Source organism: Dasypus novemcinctus, chromosome 15, assembly GCF_030445035.2.
Source record: "Dasypus novemcinctus isolate mDasNov1 chromosome 15, mDasNov1.1.hap2, whole genome shotgun sequence".
Classification (NCBI taxonomy): Eukaryota; Metazoa; Chordata; class Mammalia; order Cingulata; family Dasypodidae; genus Dasypus; species Dasypus novemcinctus.
The window spans coordinates 11920229-11945261 of record NC_080687.1 but is presented as its reverse complement, the minus strand read 5'-3'; the positions used below and the strand labels follow the sequence as shown (position 1 = coordinate 11945261).

General features: G+C 41.8%; 1 protein-coding gene across 1 annotated transcript in view; it reads right to left on the bottom strand.

Moving 5' to 3' along the window:
- Window positions 1-3059: 3059 nt before the first annotated feature.
- The window catches only part of USP12 (ubiquitin specific peptidase 12), an 81567-nt gene continuing 59593 nt past the window's right edge, over window positions 3060-25033 (bottom strand). The window contains exons 4-9 of the mRNA XM_058277030.2: window positions 23807-24036; window positions 18398-18474; window positions 18193-18276; window positions 12381-12578; window positions 8241-8319; window positions 3060-6264 (exon numbers count right to left, since the gene is read on the bottom strand). Of these exons, the coding sequence (XP_058133013.1) occupies window positions 6163-6264; window positions 8241-8319; window positions 12381-12578; window positions 18193-18276; window positions 18398-18474; window positions 23807-24036 (770 nt within the window). The 3' untranslated portion in view covers window positions 3060-6162. The remainder of the gene's footprint in view (window positions 6265-8240; window positions 8320-12380; window positions 12579-18192; window positions 18277-18397; window positions 18475-23806; window positions 24037-25033) is intronic.

Here is a 25033-nt window from a genome sequence, read left to right as displayed (position 1 = left end):
TGGTCAAGTGATTTTTAATAAGCCTACAAAGTCAACTTTTCTGGGAAAGAACAGCCTGCCTCTTCAATAAATGGCACTAGGAAAACTGGATATCCATAACCAAAAGAATGAAAGAGGACTCCTATCTCACTCTGTGAACAAGAATCAACTCAAAATGGATCAAAGGCCTAAACATAAAAACCAGGACCATAAACTCCTATAAGATAATGTAGGGACACATCTACAATTTTATAGTAGGTGACAGTCTCTTAAATCTTACAACTAAAGCATGAGCAACAAAAGAAAAAATAGATAAATGGGACCTCCTCAAAATTACTTCTGCAGATCAAGGACTTTGTAAAGAGGATAAAGAAGTATCCTACTCAAGGGGAGAAAATATTTAGAAATTACACATCTGACAAGGGTCTAATATCCATGATACATAAAGAGGTCCTACAACTCTTAATAAGAAGACAAATGACCCAATTTAAAAATGGGCAGAAGACTTGAATAGACATTTTCCTAAAGAAGATATACAGTGAAAAAAAAAACATGAAAAAATGTTCAAGATCACTGGCTATTAGGGAAATGCAAATTGAAGCTACAGTGGGATATCATTTCATACGTGCTAGAAAGGCCACTATTAACAGAAACTATTGGGGAGGATGTAGAGTGACAGCAACATTTACGTACTGTTGGTGGGAATGTAGAATGGTAGAGCCATGGTGGAAGTCTATTTGAAGTTCCTAAGGAAGTTAGACATAGATCTACCATGTGACCTAGCAATACCACTACCAGGTTTATACCCAGAACTGAAAACAGTGACACAAACAGACATCTGCACAGCAATGTTCACAGTGACATTACTCACAATTGCCAAAAGATGGAAACAACCCAGGTGCTCATTAACTAATGAATAAGCAAACTGTAGTATATACACGATGGAGTCTTATTCAGCTGTAAGAAATGAAGTCATGAAGCATATGACAATGTGGATGAGCCTGGAGGACATTATGTTGAGTGAAGCAAGCCAGGCACAGGACAAACATTGTATGATTTCACTATTGTGAACTAAACATAATGAGCAAACTCAAGGAGTTAGTAGCTAGAATATAAATCACCAAAGAATGCAGTTAGAGAATGGAAAGTTGAGGTTTAATCTGTACAGAATTGATAGTTATTTGTAAATGTTTGCAAATGAATAGAAATGGTGAAAGGCCATCACAGGACTTGTAACTAGTAGCACTAACATATGGGTATGAAAGTGTTGTTTTTGTTTTTTGGAATAATGAAAATGTTCTAACTGATGAATGCACAACTCAGAGATTTTACAAAATGCCATTGACAGTATGCATTAGATAAAGTATATGGCTTATGAACAAAAAAGATAATCAGGTGGGTTGGGGGAAAAATACACCAGAACTATAGTTAGTAGTATTCTTTGAGGATGCGCTTTCATAACTAGCTACAAATTATTTACAACAATGCTAGGTATTTCTGATGGGGTGACATATGAGAGCCCTGTATGTTACGCGTTTGTTTTCTAAGTTCACAACTTTTACTATACACTCACAGTTTGTGTATGTTCATGTATAATGTACTTCAATAAATTGTCTTTAAATTGGAAAAGAAAACCGAGATAGGGCCTGTGGCAGTTTGATATTATGAATTCCAAAATTAGATATTGGATTATGTTTGTAAGCTGGTCTGTCCCTCTGGGCATTAAATAATGGTTAAGGCTTTGTTGCATCCCCATCCCTAGGTGGGCAGGGACTCACAGAGAAAGGACACCCCAGGGGGTGGTTGGGTTTTAACGCTGGAGCCCACAGAGGAGCAGTCTCTCGATCAGACACAGCAGAGACCCCAGGAAAAGAAAAGAGCTGTTTGCCTGATAGTCTACAGCCGGCCTTGTGGAAACAGCAGGGCAGCTGAGCCCTAGAGAGAGGCAAGCCCCGGGAAGAGAGGAACCCAGGAAGCCTGACCCCTCAGAGAGGAGCCATCTTGCTCCAACACGTGGCAACAGACTTTGGTGAGGAAAGTAACTTGCACTTACGGCCTGGTAACTGTAAGCTTCTACCCCAAATACCCTTTATAAAAACCAACTGATTCTGGCATTTTGCATCAGCACCCCTTTGGCTGACTAATACAGGGCCTATCACAGAGCAGGCACTCAAAAACACTGGGCTGTTATTTTGGCAGCTCTTCAAGGTAAAAACTGACAGGCAATGAGTTATTACAGAAAACATGACTGAAGAGAGATGGGAAAAGCTTTCAAATAACATGCACAGGTACCAGATAACAAAGGAATTTGAAAAGAAAGGCGGGCTAGGGGCCGTGGCTTTTCAACAGTCTGTGAGAAGAATAGTAGCTATTGGGGACTTCATTTGCTGAGAGTTCAATATGAAGAGTGTGGCACATTGATGTACTTAAAAGGGGGCGCAATCTTGGGTTCCCACCAACACTTCGTCTACCTGGCTGCTGTGTTTATCCAGAGAATATAGAACAAGAGATGTGAATACCAAGAGTGCTTTCAGAATGGGGCTCACAGTGAACGGTGGTGTGCTGGAAAGCCATTTAACATAAAGACCTGTCTTGAGGACAGAAGACCTGCCAGGAACAAAGGAAGGGCTACACGGAAGGGCAACCTAAGTCTGATAGCAATTCCGGTTCCTCAACATTGCAGCAAGGTTCAGGGACCCCAGGACAGGCTGAATAACCATGGGACGGAGACCGACAGGCGCAGCTGCTTCGCTGGCGGGGGAAGAAGTGGGAGAAATTGTTGGCTTTTAAGGTATTCCCCCTCCACGAGTCTGTGATAACTACACGGAAAATTTTTAACTTTGCCCTTTTCAAAAGACTATCCCGCTACATAAAGAGAAATTCAAGCTACGTGCCAACTAAATGTAGGCGCATATGAGACGCTGTTTTACACGTGGACTGTGGCTCTAGAGAAAATCTCTTCGGGTAACAAAAGTAGTAACTTTTGAGCAAAAACAGTGACACAATCTTTTAAGCGTATACTTCCAATTTGCAAGTACATTTTAGGCAAACAGGAAAAACCACACTTAGAAACCCACAAGCACAAATAAACCAACTTTAATAGATATTATTTTGTATTTATATAGCGCCTTCTTCAAGAACTTTAAATGCTTTACAGACATTATATCTAATTAATCCCCACAACAACCCTGTGAGGTAGGTATTACTCCCATTTTACGAGAGAGGGAGACTGAAGCACAGAGAGGTTAAGTGACTTGCCCAAAGTCACACAGTTAAATCCACCGAAGAGCCAGAACCTGAGCGCCGTAGCCTCCCAGCTCCCAGGTAAGAACCTCATGAGAGAACCTTTAATGAAGTGTCTTGAAAGAAAGTATCAAGAGTAGTATGTTATGAAAGTGAAGTCTTCCTCCTGCCATCAAGGAAAGAAAACACCCAACGCTGATGGTTAGGGGGGCAACACCCAGGTCACCCACATCTGCTTTCCCTTTCCTAAGGCCCCGGGGGCTCCTGTCTTACGTAATCTCCTAAAGGTAAAGTTTCCAAGACAGAAGCCATGTGACCTAGAAGTGGAATTGAATTTAGAATATTTACTTTGTTAAGATCATTTGTAGAAATTTTTATTCCAATATACAAAATATGGGACAGCCATTCAACAAAAATGTACAGAGTTACATAGCAATCCGCCTCCACTTACAACTTCAACCTGGCCCTCGTTTTTATCGCAATCAACCAACAACCTCACAATGCTTTCTATCCGGGTCACTTTTCTTACTAACAGCTGCATTTTTCTCTCCAACTATAACTCTAAATGTTTTTAAAGTATATTGAGTTTCTGGTCAACTTTAGTAAGACTTTTTACTTAGATTCAGCTGCACAGAGAGTAAAAAGTAAGTGTAGAACCACCACCCCAGAGCCCTCCCCTGACCAAGCTTCCTGTTAAACGCAGTGTGGGTGTGAACAAAGGGCGTGGCCACCAGAGAACGCAATGGAAATGCTGGAACTTGATTTCCCATGGAAGTTAACCTTCGCTTGTGCAGCGTGATTTTCTAAAAAGTGCAAAATGTAAAAACACAACACAACACAGAAATCCAATGCTATACCTGTACACAAATGACTTACTTTATCTTTCTTATACATGCCGTGGCCTAACTGATGTAAAAACTGGTTCTGCTTCACTTTATTCTTTTTCTCTGTGCTGAAAGCTGCAGAAATACAGCTTTAAATATTCCAAGAAAATTTGGTTTAAGCCCTTGAAATTAAAAAATTGATCCGCTTCCCTTGCTATGACTTTCCCTCGATTACTGGTTGGGATTCTCTTTGCAAAGGTGGTAGATTAGGCAGCCTATTTATAATTTGTACAAAACAATTCCAGCCAGGGAAAGGTTTACAAACTGTATCTTAAAAAGATGTTTGTTAATTTTTCTCCCAGCACACGGTTAAACAGCCCAATTAGCTAAACGACCCTGTTAAAGATGTGTTCATTGAATGAATAGGTGAAGTCATTTCCTGAGCTAAAAGATACAGATAATAAATGTTAATAGCAGCAGACAAAAAAACATTCTTTTTTGTTGTTTTTCATATTCAACAAGTTTTAGTAAAATGACTTTAAAAAATTACATCAATTAAAAAAGGAGCGAGATTACTGTCTGAAAAGGATTTGATAAAGAACATCCAATACCTGATTGCTATTATTTTGTCTAAATATTCAATTACTCTCTACAAGTTACATTTGGCCACCATCGGACAACTTACTGATGCATAGAAAAGTGTCAAATGCAACAGCTTACATTTTATATTAATATGTTCCTTTAAAAATCTCCAAGGGAATGGAGTCCTAACAAATACAAATTTTAATTTTGGAGCACTCTTCCAGTAAGATCTGTAAATGTGAAGTGAGGGGGGGACCCAGAACTTGTTGCTTGCATTCCTGGTCTACTTCATTAAACCGTGATCTTCAAAGGGCTTTTTGCCGGCTACCAGGGCTGCTGGGGTCACGATGACTGATGACTTCTCTCCAGGGTAAGGAATGACGACATTTGGAAATAACAGAACTGTTATGACGTCAATCTGCCAAGCATGGCCTCAACTTGAAACATTAGCATATTTAAGAACTCTAAAAACTGGTATACCACCACTGCAGATTTTCTTTTATCATTCCAACAATGACAGGGAATTCTTAATATTTTTATTTTGCTAAAATTAAAGCTGAATAAAATATCTGACTCAGAAACTATAACAAAAGAACAAATATTTAGCCAGAGATATCAGTTCCTCCTGAAAAAAGAATATTTACCTCCTCTCATTGAAATTTTTCTCAAGGTATCTTACTGATTTCATAAAGAATTTAAAATTCATCTTAAAAATAGAAACAAACAAAAGGACTAATTAAACTGACAAAAACAAATAAAAATATGCTCAAATTTACCGACAGAATCATGGGCACTTCATACAATACTTAAACTCTACCAGTTTTAAGTAAAATAAATAAGAAAAAAAAAGTATAATTACAAAGCCAGTCTTTCCCCTTGGGGAAACAAAAAGCCACTTTTGACCAATTGTTCCCTACATATACATATACTGTATATTATTATAAGCTTCTTCAGAGAAGCAAAACATATTTGTCTTCCCGACACTGAATTCTAGTATCTGTTAGTTAATTACATCAGGAAGGCAACTACAAGTGTTGGGCCCAAAAGTGTATCTGGTTTATGCTTGAAAAAAAAAAAAAAACACTGAATCCACTTTCTATATATACTGAACACAGGCAAATTTACGCATTGTATCCAATATTATATCTCCTTAAATAATCAATACAATCCAGCACAGATTCCTAATCTTTCTATTGCACCCCAAGGAGTTCAGATTATTACTGGTGCAATTAGTAAAGAGAAAATGCGTGTCAGTTACTGGAAGGCTGTTTAACAAGAGGAGCTGGGTATCTCTGATTTCACTTACTTGTAGGTATATGGAACTGCACGGACAGCATGATACCTGAGCAAATAAATCAACTACATGATAGAAGGGCTGGTCAGTCCACAGTCTTTGCTTTATTGTGTGCAAAGTGAGCTACTGCCCCCTGAGCTTCCTGCATTTCTCTTTTCTTGAAAAATCAGTGCTTGATCCTTTCCAAAATAACGAGAGAAGAAATGAGGCAGAAAGTATCTCTTCATCACAGTTCCCCATTCAGTCCCGAGACTGATAGAAAAGGATGTAACCAGACTCAGAGTTCTTTGAGATATCTGATGTCAACCCGTAGAATTCTTCAATAGCTTGTGCATCTATTTTCTGGGAGGCAAAATGGAGACACCATTAGTACATAAACCAGCTTTCCGAACTCCCAAAATCCAGTAAAATCTTCAGCATTTCTTAGAGAACTGTGCCCTTCATTTTCTCATTTGTAAAATAGTCTGTACAACCAGAACAGCTTAAAGACTGGCACTGCCCAAGTCCTGGTGAGAATGCAGAGCAAATGGAACTCTCTTATAAACTGGTGGAAAGGTAAAATGGTGTAATACTTCAGAAAGACGTTTAGCCATGTTTCTGAGAGCAAAATAATTAACTACCCTTTATCCAGCAAGTCCACTCCTAGACAGAGGCTGAACTACACGACACGACACGATTGTCAACCACTTTAAACCCACAAAAATGGCAAGTTAATAAGGTCCAACCTAGTACGTACCCAAGAGAAATGAGTGCATATGTATAGCAGGAGACATGCAAAAGGATGATCGAGGCAGTTTATTTTTAATTGTCAATAACTGACAGAAAGGTACATTTCTAATCTGGTGTCTTCATATACTGGAAAACTATGCAGCAATAAAAAAGAATGACTGCACTACAGGCAATAATAAGAATGACTCTCAGAGACACAATGATGAGTGGAAAAAGCTAGGCACAAAGACAGTAATACTGAGTTCATTTATACTCAAGAACAGGCAGGGAAGCGGATGTGGCTCAACAGATAAGAGCGTCTGCCTACCACATGGGAGGTCCAAGGTTCAAACCCAGGGCCTCCTGGCCCACGTGATGAGCTGGCCCAGGCACAGTGCAAGGAGTGCCGTGCCACGCAGGGGTGTCCCCTGCATAGGGGAGCCCTGCGTGCAAGGAGCGCACCCCGCAAGGAGAGCTGCCCATTGCGAAAAAAGTGCAGCCTGCCCAGGAGTGGTGCCACACACACGGAGAGCTGATGCAGCAAGATGACGTAACAAAGAGAGACACAGATTCCCGGTGCCGCTGACAAGAATACAAGCAGATACAGAAGAACACACAGTGAATGGACACAGAAAGCGGATAACTGGGGGGGGGGGGGGGGGGGGGGAGGGCAGGGAAGGGGAGAGAAATCTTTTTAAAAAAAAGAACAGGCAAAAATTTTTTTTCACTCCCCGCCCCCCCCCCCCATTGTCTGCTCTCTGTGCGTTCTTCTGTGTCTGCTTGTATTCTTTGTCAGCAGCACCGGGTATCTGTATCTCTCTTTGTTGCGTCATCTTGCTGCATTAGCTCTCCGTGTGTGTGGTGCCACTCCTGGGCAGGCTGCGCTTTCTTTCGTGCTGGGCGGCTCTCCTCACAGGGCGCACTCCTTGTGCGTGAGTCTCCCCTACGCGGGGAACACCCCTGCGTGGCACGGCACTCCTTGAGCACATCAGCACTGCACGTGGGCCAGCCCAGCACATGGGTGAGGAGGCCTTGGGTTTGAACACTGGACCTCCCATGTGGTAGGTGGACGCTCTATCCGTTGAGCCAAACCCACTTCCCAAGAACAGGCAAAATTAATCACAACAATAAAAGTCAAAGTAGTGGGCTCTGGGGGAAAGGCAGGGGGCAGAGGAAGCTGTGGACACAGGCAGAAAGAGGACCAAGGCAGCCTGCAAGATCTCGAGCTGGATGGGGATCCCATGTAGGGGAGGGCCGAGGGGGTGCATGTACTCATATGTGAAAACTCAGCATGCTGTTTGCTTGAGATCTGCACACTTTCATGAACAAATATTATAGTTCAATGATTTTTTTTAATGAAAGATACTAAATATCATAGCTCTATTGTTGAAAGCTTATCTCTGTTTTATTCTAAATGTTAAAGGTTAGTTGACTACTCAAGCACTGGGATTAGATATTAAAGAGTAAGGAGTAGGAATTAAACTACAATCTGAAGACATTTGTCTAATATTCATCAACTGTGAAATATGAATAAAAACTGTCAGAAAAAGGTAAAGAGCAAAAAACATATACGACCTTAATGAAAAGTAAGAGATTATGAAACTACTTACTTCTACAATGTCGTCATCAAACAACAACCAAAAATCATGACTCTTAACTATTGCAATATAATGGCCTCGATTGGGACCACTGAAACAAAGAGAAAGAAGAGTTAATTTTATGCAATTCTTATAAATATTACTCTTGTATACCCTAAATTTCATGTTCTATAGAGCAAAAAAAAAAATGAAACATAAAAATATCCCATACCCATTCTTACCAAAACAAGATCAAGCTACACTGATTTGAACTGGCATTCAATTTTAAAATAAGATAATTAGTACTTTTAGAGATATAACCAATACTCTATTTATAGAAAGCTATTTCATTAAATCCTTGTCATTTTTATAACTTTCAAATTTGTTTCTATGGAAGATTTAGGTAAATTTTTCTAGCTCTGTCTGTGTGTGTCACAGCCTGAACGGGCTGACTTAAAGTACAAAACAATGAATATAGAATTACTTTTAAGTCTTATGCCCTTCACAATAGTTTTTCACTTGAGGAAAGATCCAATGTTTGAAAAGACAAAGAGAGCAAATCCACAGTTCTGAAATCAAGTTCAAACTTCATAAATATTTTTTAATTTACCAAACGGTAAGTACCATTAAAATTAGTATTATAAGTGCCTCTGCATCTTATTTTAAACAAAGGTGGAATACAGAAATCTAGATTTGAATAAAAATAAATTAAGAAGGGATTATTTCTTTTTAAAATTCTTTTAAAAGGATTTTTCCTTTATAAGGATACATGGCAAAGCTTTTTAAACTACCTCAGTTTAAACATGATTAATCTGATAAAAGCTTATGTATAATTTTTATTAAATTGTAATCCTATAAATGATTCTATACTTAAAACAATTTCAAACACAAATTTTTTCTTAAGGTGAACACTACTCTAAAAAGCGGCCGCCTCAGTCAGCTTGGAATAAACCACCTTCTATAATACAATGTCTCATGTTTTGTGGAAACTCTGGTGCTGTGGGTGAGATGAGCAGCTTAGGTGGCAGACTGACACAAACGAGAGTACTTTTTACTCTTTTCTCTACAGAGGAAAACACTTCAAGACTAAAAAAATATGAACTAAAACAGAAGCTTTTAATGCGTACATGAGGCTATTTTCTTCATCGTTGTAGGGTTCATCTAAAGAATCCTGGGAGGAAAGAGGAAGGTGGGCTAAGGACTGGTGGGTTAAAGATGAAATGAGTTCAGCAGTTCTTATCTTGGAAGCAGAGCTAGTTTCAAGAACAGGGGACAAAAATTACTTTCAGAAACTAATAATGAGATGAGGAGCTGCAGCTAGTAAGTCCATATCTAGGGAAGTGGTTTATTAGGGATTTGCATTCTGAACATAAAGTCCCTTGTTAATTCAGTATCTGTGAATGATTAACTGTGGGGATACCAGTCAACTTCTTGCCCTTCAGACACTTCCAGTACAACAAATAACTACACCAAAAATGTAATGCAAGATAGACTATGCTGTACGAGCAGAGCCAACGGGGCTGGATGGACAGCAGAACCTCAACTACCAGAGGGCAGGGAGGAGGAAGCGGGTGAGCAATCCAGAGAGGGCAGTGACACAGAGTGGTGCCTCCTGTGGACTCTAGGGATGCCATTTAATAACTCTATAAACGTTTCCTGGAAACCACCACACACAGGTACTGGGGATACAAAATGAGTAGGCTGGACTGGCAGAGACATGCTGAACATGGGATTCTCAACTGTTGAAGGATGCAGGCAAACGTGACCCCTCCAAACTCCCACAGGACACATACCTACCAGGAAATGTCATAAAACAAAAAGAGTAAGAAATACTATCAGTCTTCTGCTAACGAACCCATTGTTTCCCATCTTAAGAAGCTCTTGGGAAACGGACTTGGCCCAGTGGTTAGGGCGTCCGTCTACCACATGGGAGGTTCGCGGTTTAAACCCCGGGGCCTCCTTGACCCGTGTGGAGCTGGCCCATGCACAGTGCTAATGCGCGCAAGGAGTGCCCTGCCACGCAGGGGTGTCCCCCGCATAGGGGAGCCCCACGCACAAGGAGTGCACCCCGTAAGGAGAGCCGCCCAGCGCGAAAGAAAGCGCAGCCTGCCCAGCAATGGCACCGCCCACACTTCCCGTGAGGACGACAGAAGCGGACAAAGAAACAAGACGCAGCAAACAGACACAGAGAACAGACAACCGGGGGAGGGGGGGGAATTAAATAAATAAATAAATCTTTTTTAAAAAAAGAAGCTCTTGTTTGCATGAGGAAGACAGACATCTAAAACAGGAAAAATGAAGTATAGTGCAAAGGAGCAAGTTCCGGCTTATGAAACTCCTCTGTTATCTCCTGAACACAGAGGAGCGGCACCAAATGAAGACAGAGGCTGGATACAGAGTACCAAGGAATCCATCAAAAGAGGTCAGAGAGGCATGAAGCAATGACAGTGAGCTGGGAGGAGGGGTGGGGGTGGGGGCAGGCTGGAAGAACTGCTGTGAAGCAACCAACAATGAATTTTCACTGAAGTTAGGCCGAATTGTGAGCAAAGCTAATAAGCACCTCTATGCAATTCTGTGCAGCAATGATGACAGATGGGGTTGAAGAAATGGAAGGGTGGCAAGAGAATTTGAGGGTACTTGTGAGAACATGCTTTAAATAACTGACCATGGAATTAAAATTGGAGGAAGACACAAGCAACGGCAAGTAAGGAGGGCAACAGGAATGTTTAACTTGAAAAGAAGAGAGAATGTGGAGAGGGCCTGGTTGTGATCAGAATCACAACTAATGGAGCTCAAGAGCTTGAGAGAGAGCAGGTCCAAACGACCTAGCACAGTAAAACTGTCATGCAAGTTGAAGAACTAAACAATGTTGTAAAGTTAGAGTTTTAGCAGGCAGTATTATTATTTTATTATTAAAACAGTAGTAGCAGACAAGTGATGTACATTTTTTCCTTTTAACTACAATCCAATGAGATAGGTAATATTAGCCAGATTTTAAAGAAAAGAAAATAACATCCAGGAGGTTCTGTATGAGGACACACGGACAACAAATGGCAGAATGGAACTGAAACCTCTGGTTGGAACCGCCACCCAGAGGTTCTTCCCTCTCCTGACACCGTTCTACGCCTTTCAGGTGGTATCACCCTTACCTCAGAAACAGAATGCTCCACATGAGGAAAAGAAAGATCCTACTGCTGAGGAGCCAAGGCTGACAATGAGTAACGTGACAAGGGTAATGGGGTGAGAGACCAGTAGAGAAACACTACTAATCCTAGTTCTCCTTACACATTCTGAGAAGAAAGTTAGGAGGAACAGCTGAAGACTAGAAAGCTGTGCCGCTTTTTAGTTAGAGAAAACAAGTTAGTACGAGTCTCCCAAAACCAAGGGGAAAAGGATGGGTGCCCCGTTCTAAAATTATAAAGGAAATTCTAGGCAGTCAATGAAGATTCTATGTTCAAATATAAATCTTGATAGCTTTTGCTTAAGTGACACCCTTGTACTTTGAGAATTTTTTGAGCTTACATTTTATAAATTATATATATACACACACACACACATATTTGTGCATCTTCATAAAGAGAAGACACACATACCATGTTGTAGAGGAGGATGACAGTGAGATCACACTAAATTGGCTACCCGGAAATACTAAAAAAATGCACTGGTAAATAAGAAAACTGCTTTTTGAACATTACTTCTAAATCCACTTTAAATGCTTTAAATAACTATGATAAATATATTCAATTACTCTCAGGAATTACTTATTTTGCAAAATCTATTTAGGCAGTATCATTTTTAACAATAATAAGAGAGAGAGAGAAAGAGAGAAAGGAGAAGAGGGTGGCAGGGAGGGGAGGGAGAAGGAGAGGAGACCTAACAGACTGTAAAGTTCTCAGAATTCAGATATAGTATTGTTAGATATCATTTAAACAAGAAGAATAAAAATCAAATCATAGCAATAATATAATATTTTAACACATAATGTGGAAGGTTTAAGGAGGAAATGATAAAATATATTATCTGAAAAATCCATTTAGAAATAAACTTATATTGATGAAAAAGCACCAAGGGATAAAGAGCTTCTAAAAACTGTGTCCAAGTCCCTTGCTCACATTCTCGGACACTGCTTCGCTAACAAGACACTTCACTGTTATGCCCCCAGGTTGCAATTACCTTCCACAGTGAACCACGACAGCAACAAGGTCATACATTCTGTCAGGATTGGTTGCATCTCCTGAAGTATTAAACAGACGAAGTTCTAAAGGAAAAACTACCCGGTAAGAAAGTTTTGTATATCGATGAAGTTGATCCATATATTTAAACCTCTTCAGGTGTAGAGCTAGAATCATGGGCAGTTTTTTAACTTTCATCCTATTAAAAATAAGTGTGAAAACAGAAGTTCATAAAAGATTTCCACTATGTCAGTTTCAACAGTTCATATTTCAACCAACTGTTTTCATATTGGCAAAGCTGGAATAGCAAGTCACATTCTAAAGGTCTTCAGCTACCCCCAGCCCACAACCATCCACCACCATCCAACAATATAACTGACTCAGCACTCCGTATGGTTCCAAAACAGATCGACTGGCATCAGGAGGTATATATTTTTGAAACACAGATCCCTTTTGATAAGATGAAACGCATGTGATACCCACAAATGGTGGAGGAGAAACTGGTTCCTTGAAACTCTTTAATTCCTTTGGATGTAAGTGGAGATGGAAACCCATTTGTTTGATCTATCTAATACAGTAACAAATTGAGAATAAGAGACTGAAATGAGAGAAGCGTAAAGACCACTCCTCTATAGGTGTTTGCCAGAGATAAGAAGTCCCTATATATGACTACATATATCCTAGAATGGGAATAAAATTACCCGAAAAATGAAGAGTTACGGTGTTTTAAATTGTGAAAGAGTATTTTTTCCATTCTAAATTATCTTTATTATGCCCTTACATACTACTACTCCCTGAGACTGCCTTTACACTCCGATACTTAACCACTTAACCTAACTTCACCCATTCTTTTAAAGGCTTGGCTCCGAGGCCATACTCTCTGGCACAAATGACTCCTCTCTTCATTCCTCCAATAGCACTTCATAGATTCACTTTATATCCATAGTTTATTACACTCTAAAAATCCAGGTGACTCCTTCTAGGCTCTAACTCTCACCGGGTAGAAACCATTTCCTCGACTTTATTTCTTTACTTTCTAAGCAACACGCCTTGCCCATGACAGATACTTGACAAACATTGCAGAATTTCCTTCATAAGTTCAGTAAAGCAAAAACACTTAACAAAAAAAAAATTTTTTTTTTACTAAGCCAATGCCTTTAATAAAGACAAACTTACAGCATCAAAACAAATTCACATTCTAGTCTTGAATGAAGTAGGCAGTTTAATATTCTTAAAACATTTACTACTCAACTAAACCTGTCCTTTTAAAAACAATAGCCAAAATAAATGGAAACAACTAATAATTTCTGAGATACAACCTGGCAATGTGAATTAAGAGCTTTCATATACAGATTTTGACCCAGTAATCCCATTTCTAAGAATACAAGGCTGCTCTTTCTTTTGCGCTGAGCGGCTCTCCTTACGGGGCGCACTCCTTGCGTGTGGGGCTCCCCTGCGTGGGGGACACCCCTGTGTGGCGGGGCACTCCTTGCGCGCGTCAGCGCTGCGCATGGCCGGCTCCACGCGGGTCAAGGAGGCCCGGGGTTTGAGCCGCGGACCTCCCATGTGGTGGACGGGCGCCCTAGCCACTGGGCCAAGTCCGTTTCCCTCCATTTGCTATTAGGATGTAAGTCCTTAAACTTTAAAAAATACTGAAAAAAAAAAAAAAAAAAAAAAAAAAAAGAATACAAACTACATAAATAATCTCAAACAAGACTTCTGAGGGAAAAAATCCTACATGCATGCTATATAAAAGTGATCTATGCACAAATTCTGTAAAAAGTTAGATTCAACGTTAAATGTCGGGAAGCAGTCGTGGCTCAACTGATAGAGCATCTGCCTAGTATATGGAGGGTCCCGGGTTTGATCCCAAGGGCCTCCTGACCCGTGTGGTGAGCTGGCCCATGCGCAGTGCTGCCGTGCACAAGGAGTGCCGTGCCACGCAGGGGTGTCCCCTGCGTTGGGGAGTCCCATGCACAAGGATTGCACCCTGCAAGTAGAGTCGCCCCACGCAAAAAAAGTACAGCCCACCCAGGAGTGGTGCCGCACACACGGAGAGCTGGTGTAGCACAATGATGCAACAAAAAAAGTGACACAGTTTCCCAGTGCCGCGTGATAAGAATGCGAGCAGACACGGAAGAACACACAGCAAATGGACAGATAGAGCAGACAACAGAGGGGAAGGGGAAAGAAATAAATAAAATAAATCTTACAAAAAAATTAAATATCTTATATTCTGTGGGTCTTCTTAGAACCTACAACATGAAGTGTGAATATCTACTAGGACATTTTATTAGGTAGCAAACGTCTTTAATCATAGAACACTTTTGTGGCACATTCCAGAAAGAGTGTTCTTCAGTGTTCCCAGATGGAAACCTTTTTAAGTAAATTGATTTTTGCTTCGTCAGTAAGAACTGTGATCTGTATAATCAACACAAGCTTATTTTATTCTGAGCCTAGCACTACAAACTTTTAAAGCTGGTAGGAACCTCGGAAGTCAACTAATTCAAGTAAGGCCCAAAAAGATTAAACAACTTATTCAAGATCATACTGCAGGTTGTCAGAAGGGTTGATACTAGGTCCTAATGGGAAATATATTTTCTGTACAGTTGTCCATGAACTCATACTTCATTTACCCTATGGAAATATTCTAACAAGTGTCCAAAAACATGTGGCATGTGTACATATATACAGACAAAAATGTTCTTTAAAGCACTGTTTACAATAGTGAAAAAATGGGGACAATATAAACCTCTAAAAGAGGATTGGTAGATCATATTATGTCCACACAAAAGAAAACTACAGAGCACATCTTAGGATGATAGTGTTAAGTTTATTTCCATTGAAATGGTCACCATTTATTAAGTGAATAAAGTTACAAAACTAATATCAAATCCAATTCCATTTGTGGAATTATGTGTACATACACACATTTACAAAATCTACGATCCATACAAAAATGTAACCAATGCTTTTGTGAAGACTGATTCTTAATTGATTATAGTTATCTGTATTTTCTAATTTCTTTACAAAGAATATGTGCTCCTCATTTAATTTACTAAAGATCCAATAGTAAATAATATACGAAAATCTCATGGATGCCTTCAAAATAAACAGCTCAATTTTGTGGACAATTCCAAACTCGTCAAGCACGATTATTTGTGTAACTGCTATTCTATGTGAGACCAGCTTACTCTGGCAGATGGACTCTCTCCATGTAGTCAATCAAGTTTGCAAGTTGCTTTCCCCTTTTAGCTCTGCTTCGTCCTTGACTTTCTCTTCTTTAACCAGTCTCAGACACTTTGGACTATAGTTTCAGGATTAATTTCATCTATCTACCTCGAGCAGCTCATCAAGCTTACTTGATTTGCCATCATCTGCACTAATGAAGAGGACAGTGAATAATGTTTTGATGACCTATGTCCATTACCCAGAAAAAAAAAATCTTTCTTCCTGGTAGATTTGTCTGTATCTAACAACAACAACAATTACAATTATTTAAGAATCTGAGCTCTTCCCCTTCCTTTCACGAACAATTCAATTCCAAAGCCATTAAATAGGGGGCCTACGTAGCTCAAGTGGTTTGAGCACCAGGTTCCATCCCCAGTACCTCCTAAAAACAAAGAAAAAAAACAGTTCTCACTGGGGAGCAGATATAGCTCAGTGGTTGAACACCTGCCTCCCATGTACAAGATCCTGGATTCAACCCCCATTACCTCCTTTAGAAACAAAAATCCATTAGATGGGGCTGAGTAAGGTAAGTTTCTGTGGGGGAAGAAGCGAGGGGATTGGGGGAGGCAAGCAAGCAGGGTGAGGAGACATCTGTTTGAGACAGAGTGCTTGTGGTTTGCGGGGTGGGGGGTGGGGGGGCGCACACAGTGGAGGAGAGATAAGTAACATACAGGAGCACTGACCAAGGAAGTAAATACAATAAATACAGTGAGGACAACGGGAGCAAATTTCTACCGTCAGAGAAGGGAGTTACAAATATAAAAGGAGCTAACTAGAATGTCCCCAGGGTGCTGGCTGAAATGGGAGCTATCACTGTGCATCCATGTTATTTAATAGAGAAATACATACAGATGTGAATGTATGTAAAAGCATATATTTGCTAGCTCTGTTCACTAAGGGGGCTTGGGAACAGGAACATCCCAAAAGCAAGCAGCTTGCTTACACCCAGATCCTGGTTTCTAAATACCATCCTCTCCTAAAAGGAACCAGGGCTCCTGGGAGACATGGCTGGTTCCAGGGTGGGAACTGAGCCTGGGACAGCTCACGTTAGAAAGCACAGACGTGCTCAAAGAATGATGGACATATCAAAAGGACACAGGAGTCAGCTCAACAGGGCTCCCACTGGCGAAACGGGGGATAATCTGAGCATGAAAATAAATAAGGCCAGTAACGCGCTGAATAAGATAGGACTCCTTAAGTCCATACTGACTATAAAAATACACACACAAAGTTTGATGAGGAATGGGATATTTACAGTCTCTAAATATTTCCACACAAAACTAATGAATGACAAAGGGCAAAAGTGTAGCTTCACAGTGCAGAAGTCTGGCAGACAACACCTTACCTAGCATTCAAAGTAATGGGATGTATAAACAAGAGTAAGGGGCCAGACCCAAGACTGCTACCCTGCTTTGAGGTCGGTCATTGGTTAGCCTCTAGGAACTTGGATTTTGCGAGTGGACCACCACTCCCTGATTGATAAGGGTAGCTCACCGTGTCTAAACTGCGTGACAATGTGGTTTGTGTTGAGCACCTGCCTTCCTTCCAGGAGGTTTGATGCGTGGCTGGCAGAGGGTGCCTACATGACCAGTCCCCAATAAAAACGCTGGGCACTGAGTCTCTCCTGAGCTACCTTGGTAGACAACACTCCTCTCATATAGTCACAGCCCAATGCTGGTGGAGTCACGTGCAGCCAGAGTAACTCCCTGGGGAGAGGCCTCCTGGAAGTGGGCCTGGTTTCCTTCAGACTCTGCTGTGCGCCTTTTTCCTCTGCTGGATTTGCTCTGTACCCTTCCCCTCAGCCCTAAGTACAACTACATGGGGAACCCTGCAAATCCTAGCAATTCACGGGATGGTCTAGGGGATGCCCAACACATGGGACAAACAACAACTGTGTGCCACACGGCGTCACTTCTGTGAGACTCCTGCCTGAGATGCATTACCTGAACCCAATCACAAGAAAATGTGAGCCAGCCCCGAACCAGAGGCACCTACAAGTAACTGACCTGCAATTTTCAAAAGTGTCACGATCATTAAGGTCAAGAGGAGACCAAGGAACTGTCTTTAAAGCAACTCTAAGAGTCATAAACACTAAACGTAACACTAAACAATTCTAGAGCGGATCCTTTTTTAGGGGAAAAGGCTTTCCATATACTGTTCACGCAACTGTTCTCTGAGCTTGTTTCAAAATAAAGTTTAAAAAATAATAATTCCATTCCAACACCAAAAATCCAGTCTTCATTAACAAGATAGTATGAGGAGGTCAAAATCCTCCGTGGAAGAGAGGACACTGGGTGTGGCAGCACTTTCTCCTCTCAGCCCTCCAGACCAAGAACAGTTTACAGAATTGGGAAAGCGTCAAAGCCACAGACTGTAACTGAACTGGCTAAATGTAGGACACCCCCTGAGGGTACTGAGATTTTGTAATTATCTATTAATTACTTAATAAGGCTTAACCATTGATGATAAAATTAAGGACTTTTACACAATATAAATTTTCATAGATCCCTTTCAGCTAGAAAAGCACATTTACTAGCTCCACTGCCTAAGAATCTCTAAAAAATGGAGAAAACTCGAGTTACCGTTTGTGTGCTTCCTGCTTGCTGCGACACTCTTCACAGTAATATTTGTACTCACTGCAGAGGGTTTCTGTGTTGCTAAAACCCCTGTGTAAAATTCAAAATAAATTTACTTGGTATCAGGTATTCCAGAAATCATGTATTCATTTTAGAATAATCTAAACCAAAAATATTCATTAAATCTCAAAATAAATAATTCAATAAATACCTTAGGCAGTGAGTAATTGATGTGTTTTGTTCCACGTCAACAGAAAGGTCTAAAAAATCTTCATCTTTGCTGCTTATCTGTGAAAACAGGAAATTAACTTTGACTTCTTCAGTTATCAGTAAACCACTGTTTCCAATTGATAGAATTAAATGCATTACATTATTAGTAATAAACATGGAAAGAATGATTTTCCCCCAAGTTCAAAAGAAAACTAGTTGATTTAGATTATCCGTAAGAATGCCGAGAAGTAATTCTCCTCATATGAATAGGGAAACCACCATAGCACACGTGACTGATTCTCTTAAAGGCACAGGCAATATGATGTGAATTTTCATTATTTTCTGAAATCTTGGTGTTGTTTTAAAGCGAGAAACACTTTGTACCATATACACTGATTCTCCAAAAGCCACCGGCCAAGACCATTGAGGATGCTGGACGAAAAACATGCTCCCTGCACTTTTTCGCAGTGAAGAGAGCTGGGTCCAAAATGCCATGTTACCATCTTCATTTATAACCTTTCATTTCTCCTAACATCTAATATAAAGTTCTGCTTGACTTACAGGGAAATCATCTTATAAAAAAAAAAGATACAGCTGCTCATCTGAATTGAAACAGGACATATGTTTTCCGAGCTGTTTCCAAGGAGGCTGTGCAGGGGCAGGGGCCTGCCCGGGCTGGACCCGCAGGCTGTACACTGACCACACACTGACCACATGCCCGCCTGAGCACTGCCCTCCTGTCTGACGACTGTGCCGAGGACAGAAGCGCAGTACCACGAAGTGGTGAGAGTATGCACCGCAAGTGTCACATAGTTAGGCAAATATGAGTGAACAGGAGTAAAGTACACACTCTAGTTCATGGATGGTTTTGACTTTCCTTAACCTCCGCATTAAACTAACCTTAGGACCTCAGAACCCGCCACCTAAGACGCGGTAAAATACGAGGAACAGCAATATCACAAGGTAACGGGGCTGGTTCTCAAGACACCCCGTGCAAAAGACAAGTCAGCTGGAGGACAGCGAGCAGGATGTGCTCAGGCCACTGTACCTGGCCACTTCCAGGAAGGGGCCGAGTGACAAGAGACAGCGTGGTAGAGGGAAGCCACAGCCAGACGGGGGGGTGGCTTTTGTTGCTGAAATAAAGATAAAAGAGCCTGGTTTTATCTCAAAATGAATTTCTCAGCCTGGCCCAGGGGTCTTCCTCACGGCCAGGCCTGCGCTGCCCCACGTGAGCGCAGCCCCTGCCCAGTGGCTGCTGCTCTCTCCCACCCCACTCGGCCCCCGGGAAGGGTGGGCTGCAGCCACCTCCCCGGACCCCTTGCCCAGCCAGGCGGGCAGGCTCGGCTCCCATCCTTCCCTGGCTGCGGGCTTGCTCGCTGTGCCCCCACGCTGCAGCCTGAGCGCCTGGGGAGCGCTGGCGCCCGTCTTGATGTGTCTGTAAAATCCTACCACGGTCCACTTCTGCCCCTCGGGCCACAGTGGCCTCGGGCCACTGTGTCATTCACTCCACCTCTGCGTTTGTTACAAAGCACAACACAGTCATGTTTTTGTGCCAGTCATCTTCTATGATAAAATCATTAAATGACCAGAAAGCCTTGCACGCGTACCACGTGACTGCCGCTCCTGAGAGCCTCGCTCCTCTGGGTCCTCTCTCGGGCGCTGGCTGGCCCCAGCCACCTGCCCATTCTTCCTTCTAGAGACCCCACAGGGCCCGCGAGCTCCGTGACGTGAGCCAGCCCCGTGCAGCCCAGTCCCCAGCTGGCGCCAGGCCACGCTGCTGCCCCATGAGCCCTGCTCGAAGGGCGGCTAGCACCATGCTGCTGGCACCCGTTCAGCCTGGACTGGTCAGCCAGGGCCCGAGCTGGGGGTCGGTGGGCACAGTCATTTCTCCTCGGCCTGCTCTACCTCTCTCTGCACTTACTGCACTCTAGTAAAACACTTACTCCCCTACTCATCTCCTTCCTGCTCCAGCCATTGTGGCACGACCTCAGGCCTCCATACCTTACCCCCATCTCCAAAACGGGAACCGACAGTCACCAGCTGGGCAGCTGGAGAACCCGGTGGGTGCCCTGGTCAGCATCTAGTCCGAGGCAGCCAGCCCAAACCAGGTCCCAGCTCTGCCAGCCCAGGGATCTTCATTTTAACCTTCTATGATGATGTGAAAAATAAATAAGTTAAGGCTATTTGGACCATCTGGACTCTCTTAAGTTAGTATGTTTGTGTTTACAATGGTGTTGCTGCTCTGTGATGCCAAGTGAGACATACTTACCCTTTAGAAGTGTCTGTAAACATGTGGTTGCTCATGGGTTGGCCTGGCCTGATACCACACCACATCCACAAAGTACTGGGAGAAACGGTCTAGAAATCAGTACAGTTGTCCAGGCTGGAGATAGAGATTTGGGACTCTAGCACAAGTGGTAATGAAAACAATCCTCACAGTCAAGAGAGAGAAGCACCCTAACGTGATCCCTGGAGACGTGTACCGTTAACGACTTAGCGGATGAGAAGCCAAGGAATGAGGCTGAGAAGGAGAACTCCAGAGGAGGGTGGTGCTGCAGAAGCCAGCTTCCTGCCAAGCAGGATGTTACCAGCTGCACTGCTGAAGTTCCGACAGACACCATCTCCTCCACATCCCTTGCCTTCCCACACCTGGCCCACTGCCATCCAGATAGGGCTTGCCGCTCCCTGGTTCCCCCACACCCTGTGCCCACCTATACCCTAACACATTGCGCCGGAACTGCCAAATTATGATCTTTAGGAACCAAGCAGCATCTTGAGATGAGAGGCAATGTCCTACCTTCTACCACCCTCTATCCATCTTCTTCCTACCACAACAGGTGCTCAAATCTTTGTGTAATACTGAACAAAGAAGCTCTATTTGTCCCTCCAGCTCAGTCGGATAAAGGTGTGGTATCAGTGACCATTACTGAACCTGCATGATGATGGATGGCCTAGATTTTGAGGAAATAGTCTCAATTCATACCCTCAATTCCCCACAGACTATCTGCAAATACATACTGCACATCACAGAAAGAATTAGTAAAGAATCATAAGGATCAGAATCCATCCATTACAAATCAATCAATATATATTTGAACACTATGAACAAGGATGGGTGATAGCACTTTTTCCTTCAAAAACTTTCCCCACCCCCACCATTCTCAATCTACAAAAGAAACTTCAAAATAAACACAAGGGCCTAATCTACCTTTCCAACCTCACCTATTCCTGCATTTCTCAACATGCTAAGCTAATTTAACAATGCTCTGTTTCTTTGACATCTTCTAATACAGACCAAAATCCATTATAGCATATAGTAACTGCCATGTTTTCTGATACTCCTACCTTTTGAATTGAAATACTGCTCTGATAATTGGGCAACATGTTTCCTAAAGCATGGAATTCTGTTAAGATACAAATTTTCTTTATACATCTAAAAAAATTTTGCATTAAAATAATTAGTGGAGTTGACTGAAATTAAAAAAAAAAAACCTACATCAAATACTGGCCAGTAGAACCATTCCTGCAATTAAATGATGACCAAGCAAGGCAATGAAGAAAAGCACACACCAAAACTATCATTACTCTGATATATCATTACTCTGATAGCTTCAGAGACAGTTGTTAGTGTACTCTGGCATTCAACTATACTTCCACTTGATAAAGTGGATAAAGGCTCACCAGTAAGACTTTATTCGTAAAAGGAAATTATATTTACTTACTGGCACTGTGTCCTTCATTAATTAAAATTACACAGTATTAATAGTGATCATTTTCCAAATGTCTAATTACAGTTTTAAAAGATTCTTACTAGTCTTTGCAAGTCCATGTATCTGACTCAGTCAAGTGGACTAAGGTTATTCTTCCGAACATGCCGAAAGCATTTCTCCTGCCTTTCTTCCTTTTCCAGTGGACAATGCTATCTTCCCATGCTATTAAAAACTAGCAGTACAAGCATCACAGTAAAGCTGAACTAGGCAAAAGTCCTCAGTGGACGCTGCCCTGGGGGAAATTCTGATGAGAAGCAGGGATAGTTGCATGGTGTTAAATGTCTCCCCAGAGAGGATAAAAAAGATAAAACCCAGCAGTTACAAAGTGAAGATACTCAACAATCTTGATTGCATGATGAAAATTAATTTCACCAAAGAAAGGCAGATGGATTGTGTGTGCCCTGAAGACAAAACATCAACTAAGTAGGATCCCAGCCAATATCACATAACCTGCACGTAATTGAGAGGAAACCTCAGGCACAGTCAGTATAAGGGAGGAGGCTGCTGTATTTTTAAAAAATGTAAATGTGGGGAAGCGGATTTGGCCTAATGGATAGGGTGTCCACCTACCACATGGGAGGTCCACGGTTCAAAGCCAGGGCCTCCTGACCTGTGTGGTGAGCTGGCCATGCGCAGTGCTGATGTGCGCAAGGAGTGCCGTGCCACGCAGGGGTGTCCCCCGCATAGGGGAGCCCCCCACACAAGGAGTGCACCCAGTATGGAGAGCCTCCCAGAGTGGAAAAAGTGCAGCCTGCCCAGGAGTGGCGCCGCACACACAGAGAGGTAATGCAGCAAGATGACACAACAAAATGAGACACAGATTCCAGGTGCCACTGACAAGAATACAAGCAGGCACAGAAGAACACACAGCGAATGGACACAGAAAACAGATAACTAGGGCGGGGGGAAGGGGAGAGAAATCTTAAAAAAAAAAAAAAAGTAAATGTGAGAAAGGCCAAAAAATGGGGGGGGGAGGCACTATGAAAATGTTCCAGAATAAATGGGAGGCTGAAGAAACAATAAACTCTAAAGCAGATTCTGCATGAAGGGGGGAGAAAGGAATGTTTGAGGGGGCACTGCCCATTCCACCGCCAAAACCGGATAGTGCTGCGGGATTAGAAAAGCACCTGATCTTTCATTCCTCAAGCGAGATATTAGAGAACAAGGGAAGGATGTAGAAGAAGTGCTGGCTTATCTGATCCCAAGCAAAACCAGTACTCAGGCTTCTGCCCTGACACTCACGTTTCCAGTCTCCAGCAAGCTGGTCTTCCCTCCCGGAGTGTGCTCAGTAGGCTCTTGTTTTCATTCCAGCAATTAACATTAAATTTAATTTGTAGGAAAAGGAAAAAGTAGGTGCACCATCTCCCTGACCGCTAAGGTTCCTGTGGGCTCCAGCTCTACAGCAAAGCCCTGCATCTCCTAAACGGAAACAAAATCCAACAGCTCAAGCAGCACGAAGCCGCCCCGTCACCTCGGGTGTCCCTTGTCAGCGAGCAGCATCACAAATGTGCAGACAGGTCCATTTCAGATCAAAAGTACATCTGAAGCATTTATACTACACCTATGATTACAACTTCCAACTCCAACTCCCATTGAAGAACAGTAACTTTGTTCTACGTAAAATTTTAAAACATGCTTACAGTTTCACAAGTAAGACATCTGGTTTCGTTCGTTAATGTTCCCTGAAAGATCTCGTGCACCCACGTTGGGTCTGGTGCGCTGTTATTGTTCTCACTGTCAATGTTGCCATTCGGTAAACGGCCATTTTGTTTCTCCTGCTTCCGCTCTTCTTGTAAGATATCAGCAATTGTATTTAGTAGATAATTTAAAAACTCATGGGCATCTTGCTGCATGTAGTTATCAAAAAGCTCTAAAAATAAAGAGAGGGTTAATTTAGAATTAATTACCTCATACAAAACCAAATTCAAAAAAACCTACTCTAAGAACTAAGTGAAAATGTTTGGTATTGTTGGTAATATACAAGAAATACAGAACTATCATATCTTAAAAATTATACATGAATTTGGGGAAAATAAAAAGTTAAGATGAATGGGACTTTGTTTTTAAAAAATACTAATTGATGCATGACGAATTTACAAAACAGACACTGGGAAGACAGGAAACTATTGCTTTTTATTAGCTCATCTAATCTATTGTTACAAAAGCATTACAACAGAGCAAGTTTTAAAGAAGAAGCTGGGCAACCCCGTGCCTGCCAAGCCAGCTGCGTAAGAATCACACAGGAAGTCTGCTGACAATATCAACTACTTGGCCATGCAGCCAAAAGCTCCTGGTTCAGCAGGTCGGGGTGAAGCCAGGAACCTGGGGCTTTTCAACAGCTCCTCCAGGTGATTCTCATGTGCAAGCAAGGTTTAGGAATTTTCCATTTTAACCCAGATAACTCTTAAGGTCCCTTCTAAATGTGAGATTTTATAATGTCATAAAACGTTCCCTGGAGTTATACAAATGAGTAAATAGAATAGAAATATAAGAGAAATGTGCCTTGTGGGTTGATTACACGCGCCCAGGAAGAACAAGGACTGCCGAGGCAGAATCTCATTGGATCCCCTTACCCATCCTGTGGTTCTGTTATTAACCTTATTCAACAAAGGAGGAAAACAGAGAGAGGTAAATCACAGGCTAGGAGCTGGCAGAGCCGGGATTCAAACCGTGCAGTTTGACTCCACCAGCCTACAAAGGAGCCTGCCTACGGTGGAGATACAAACTGCAAGGGCAACTGAATGGTAATGAATTCACTAATAAAAAGAATTGAGAAAAAGAAAAAGAATTGAGAAAAAGAACCTATTTAGGAAATTTCATTTTTAGACCTCTAATGCACATTTAATAAATTTAAGGAAGATTACAGT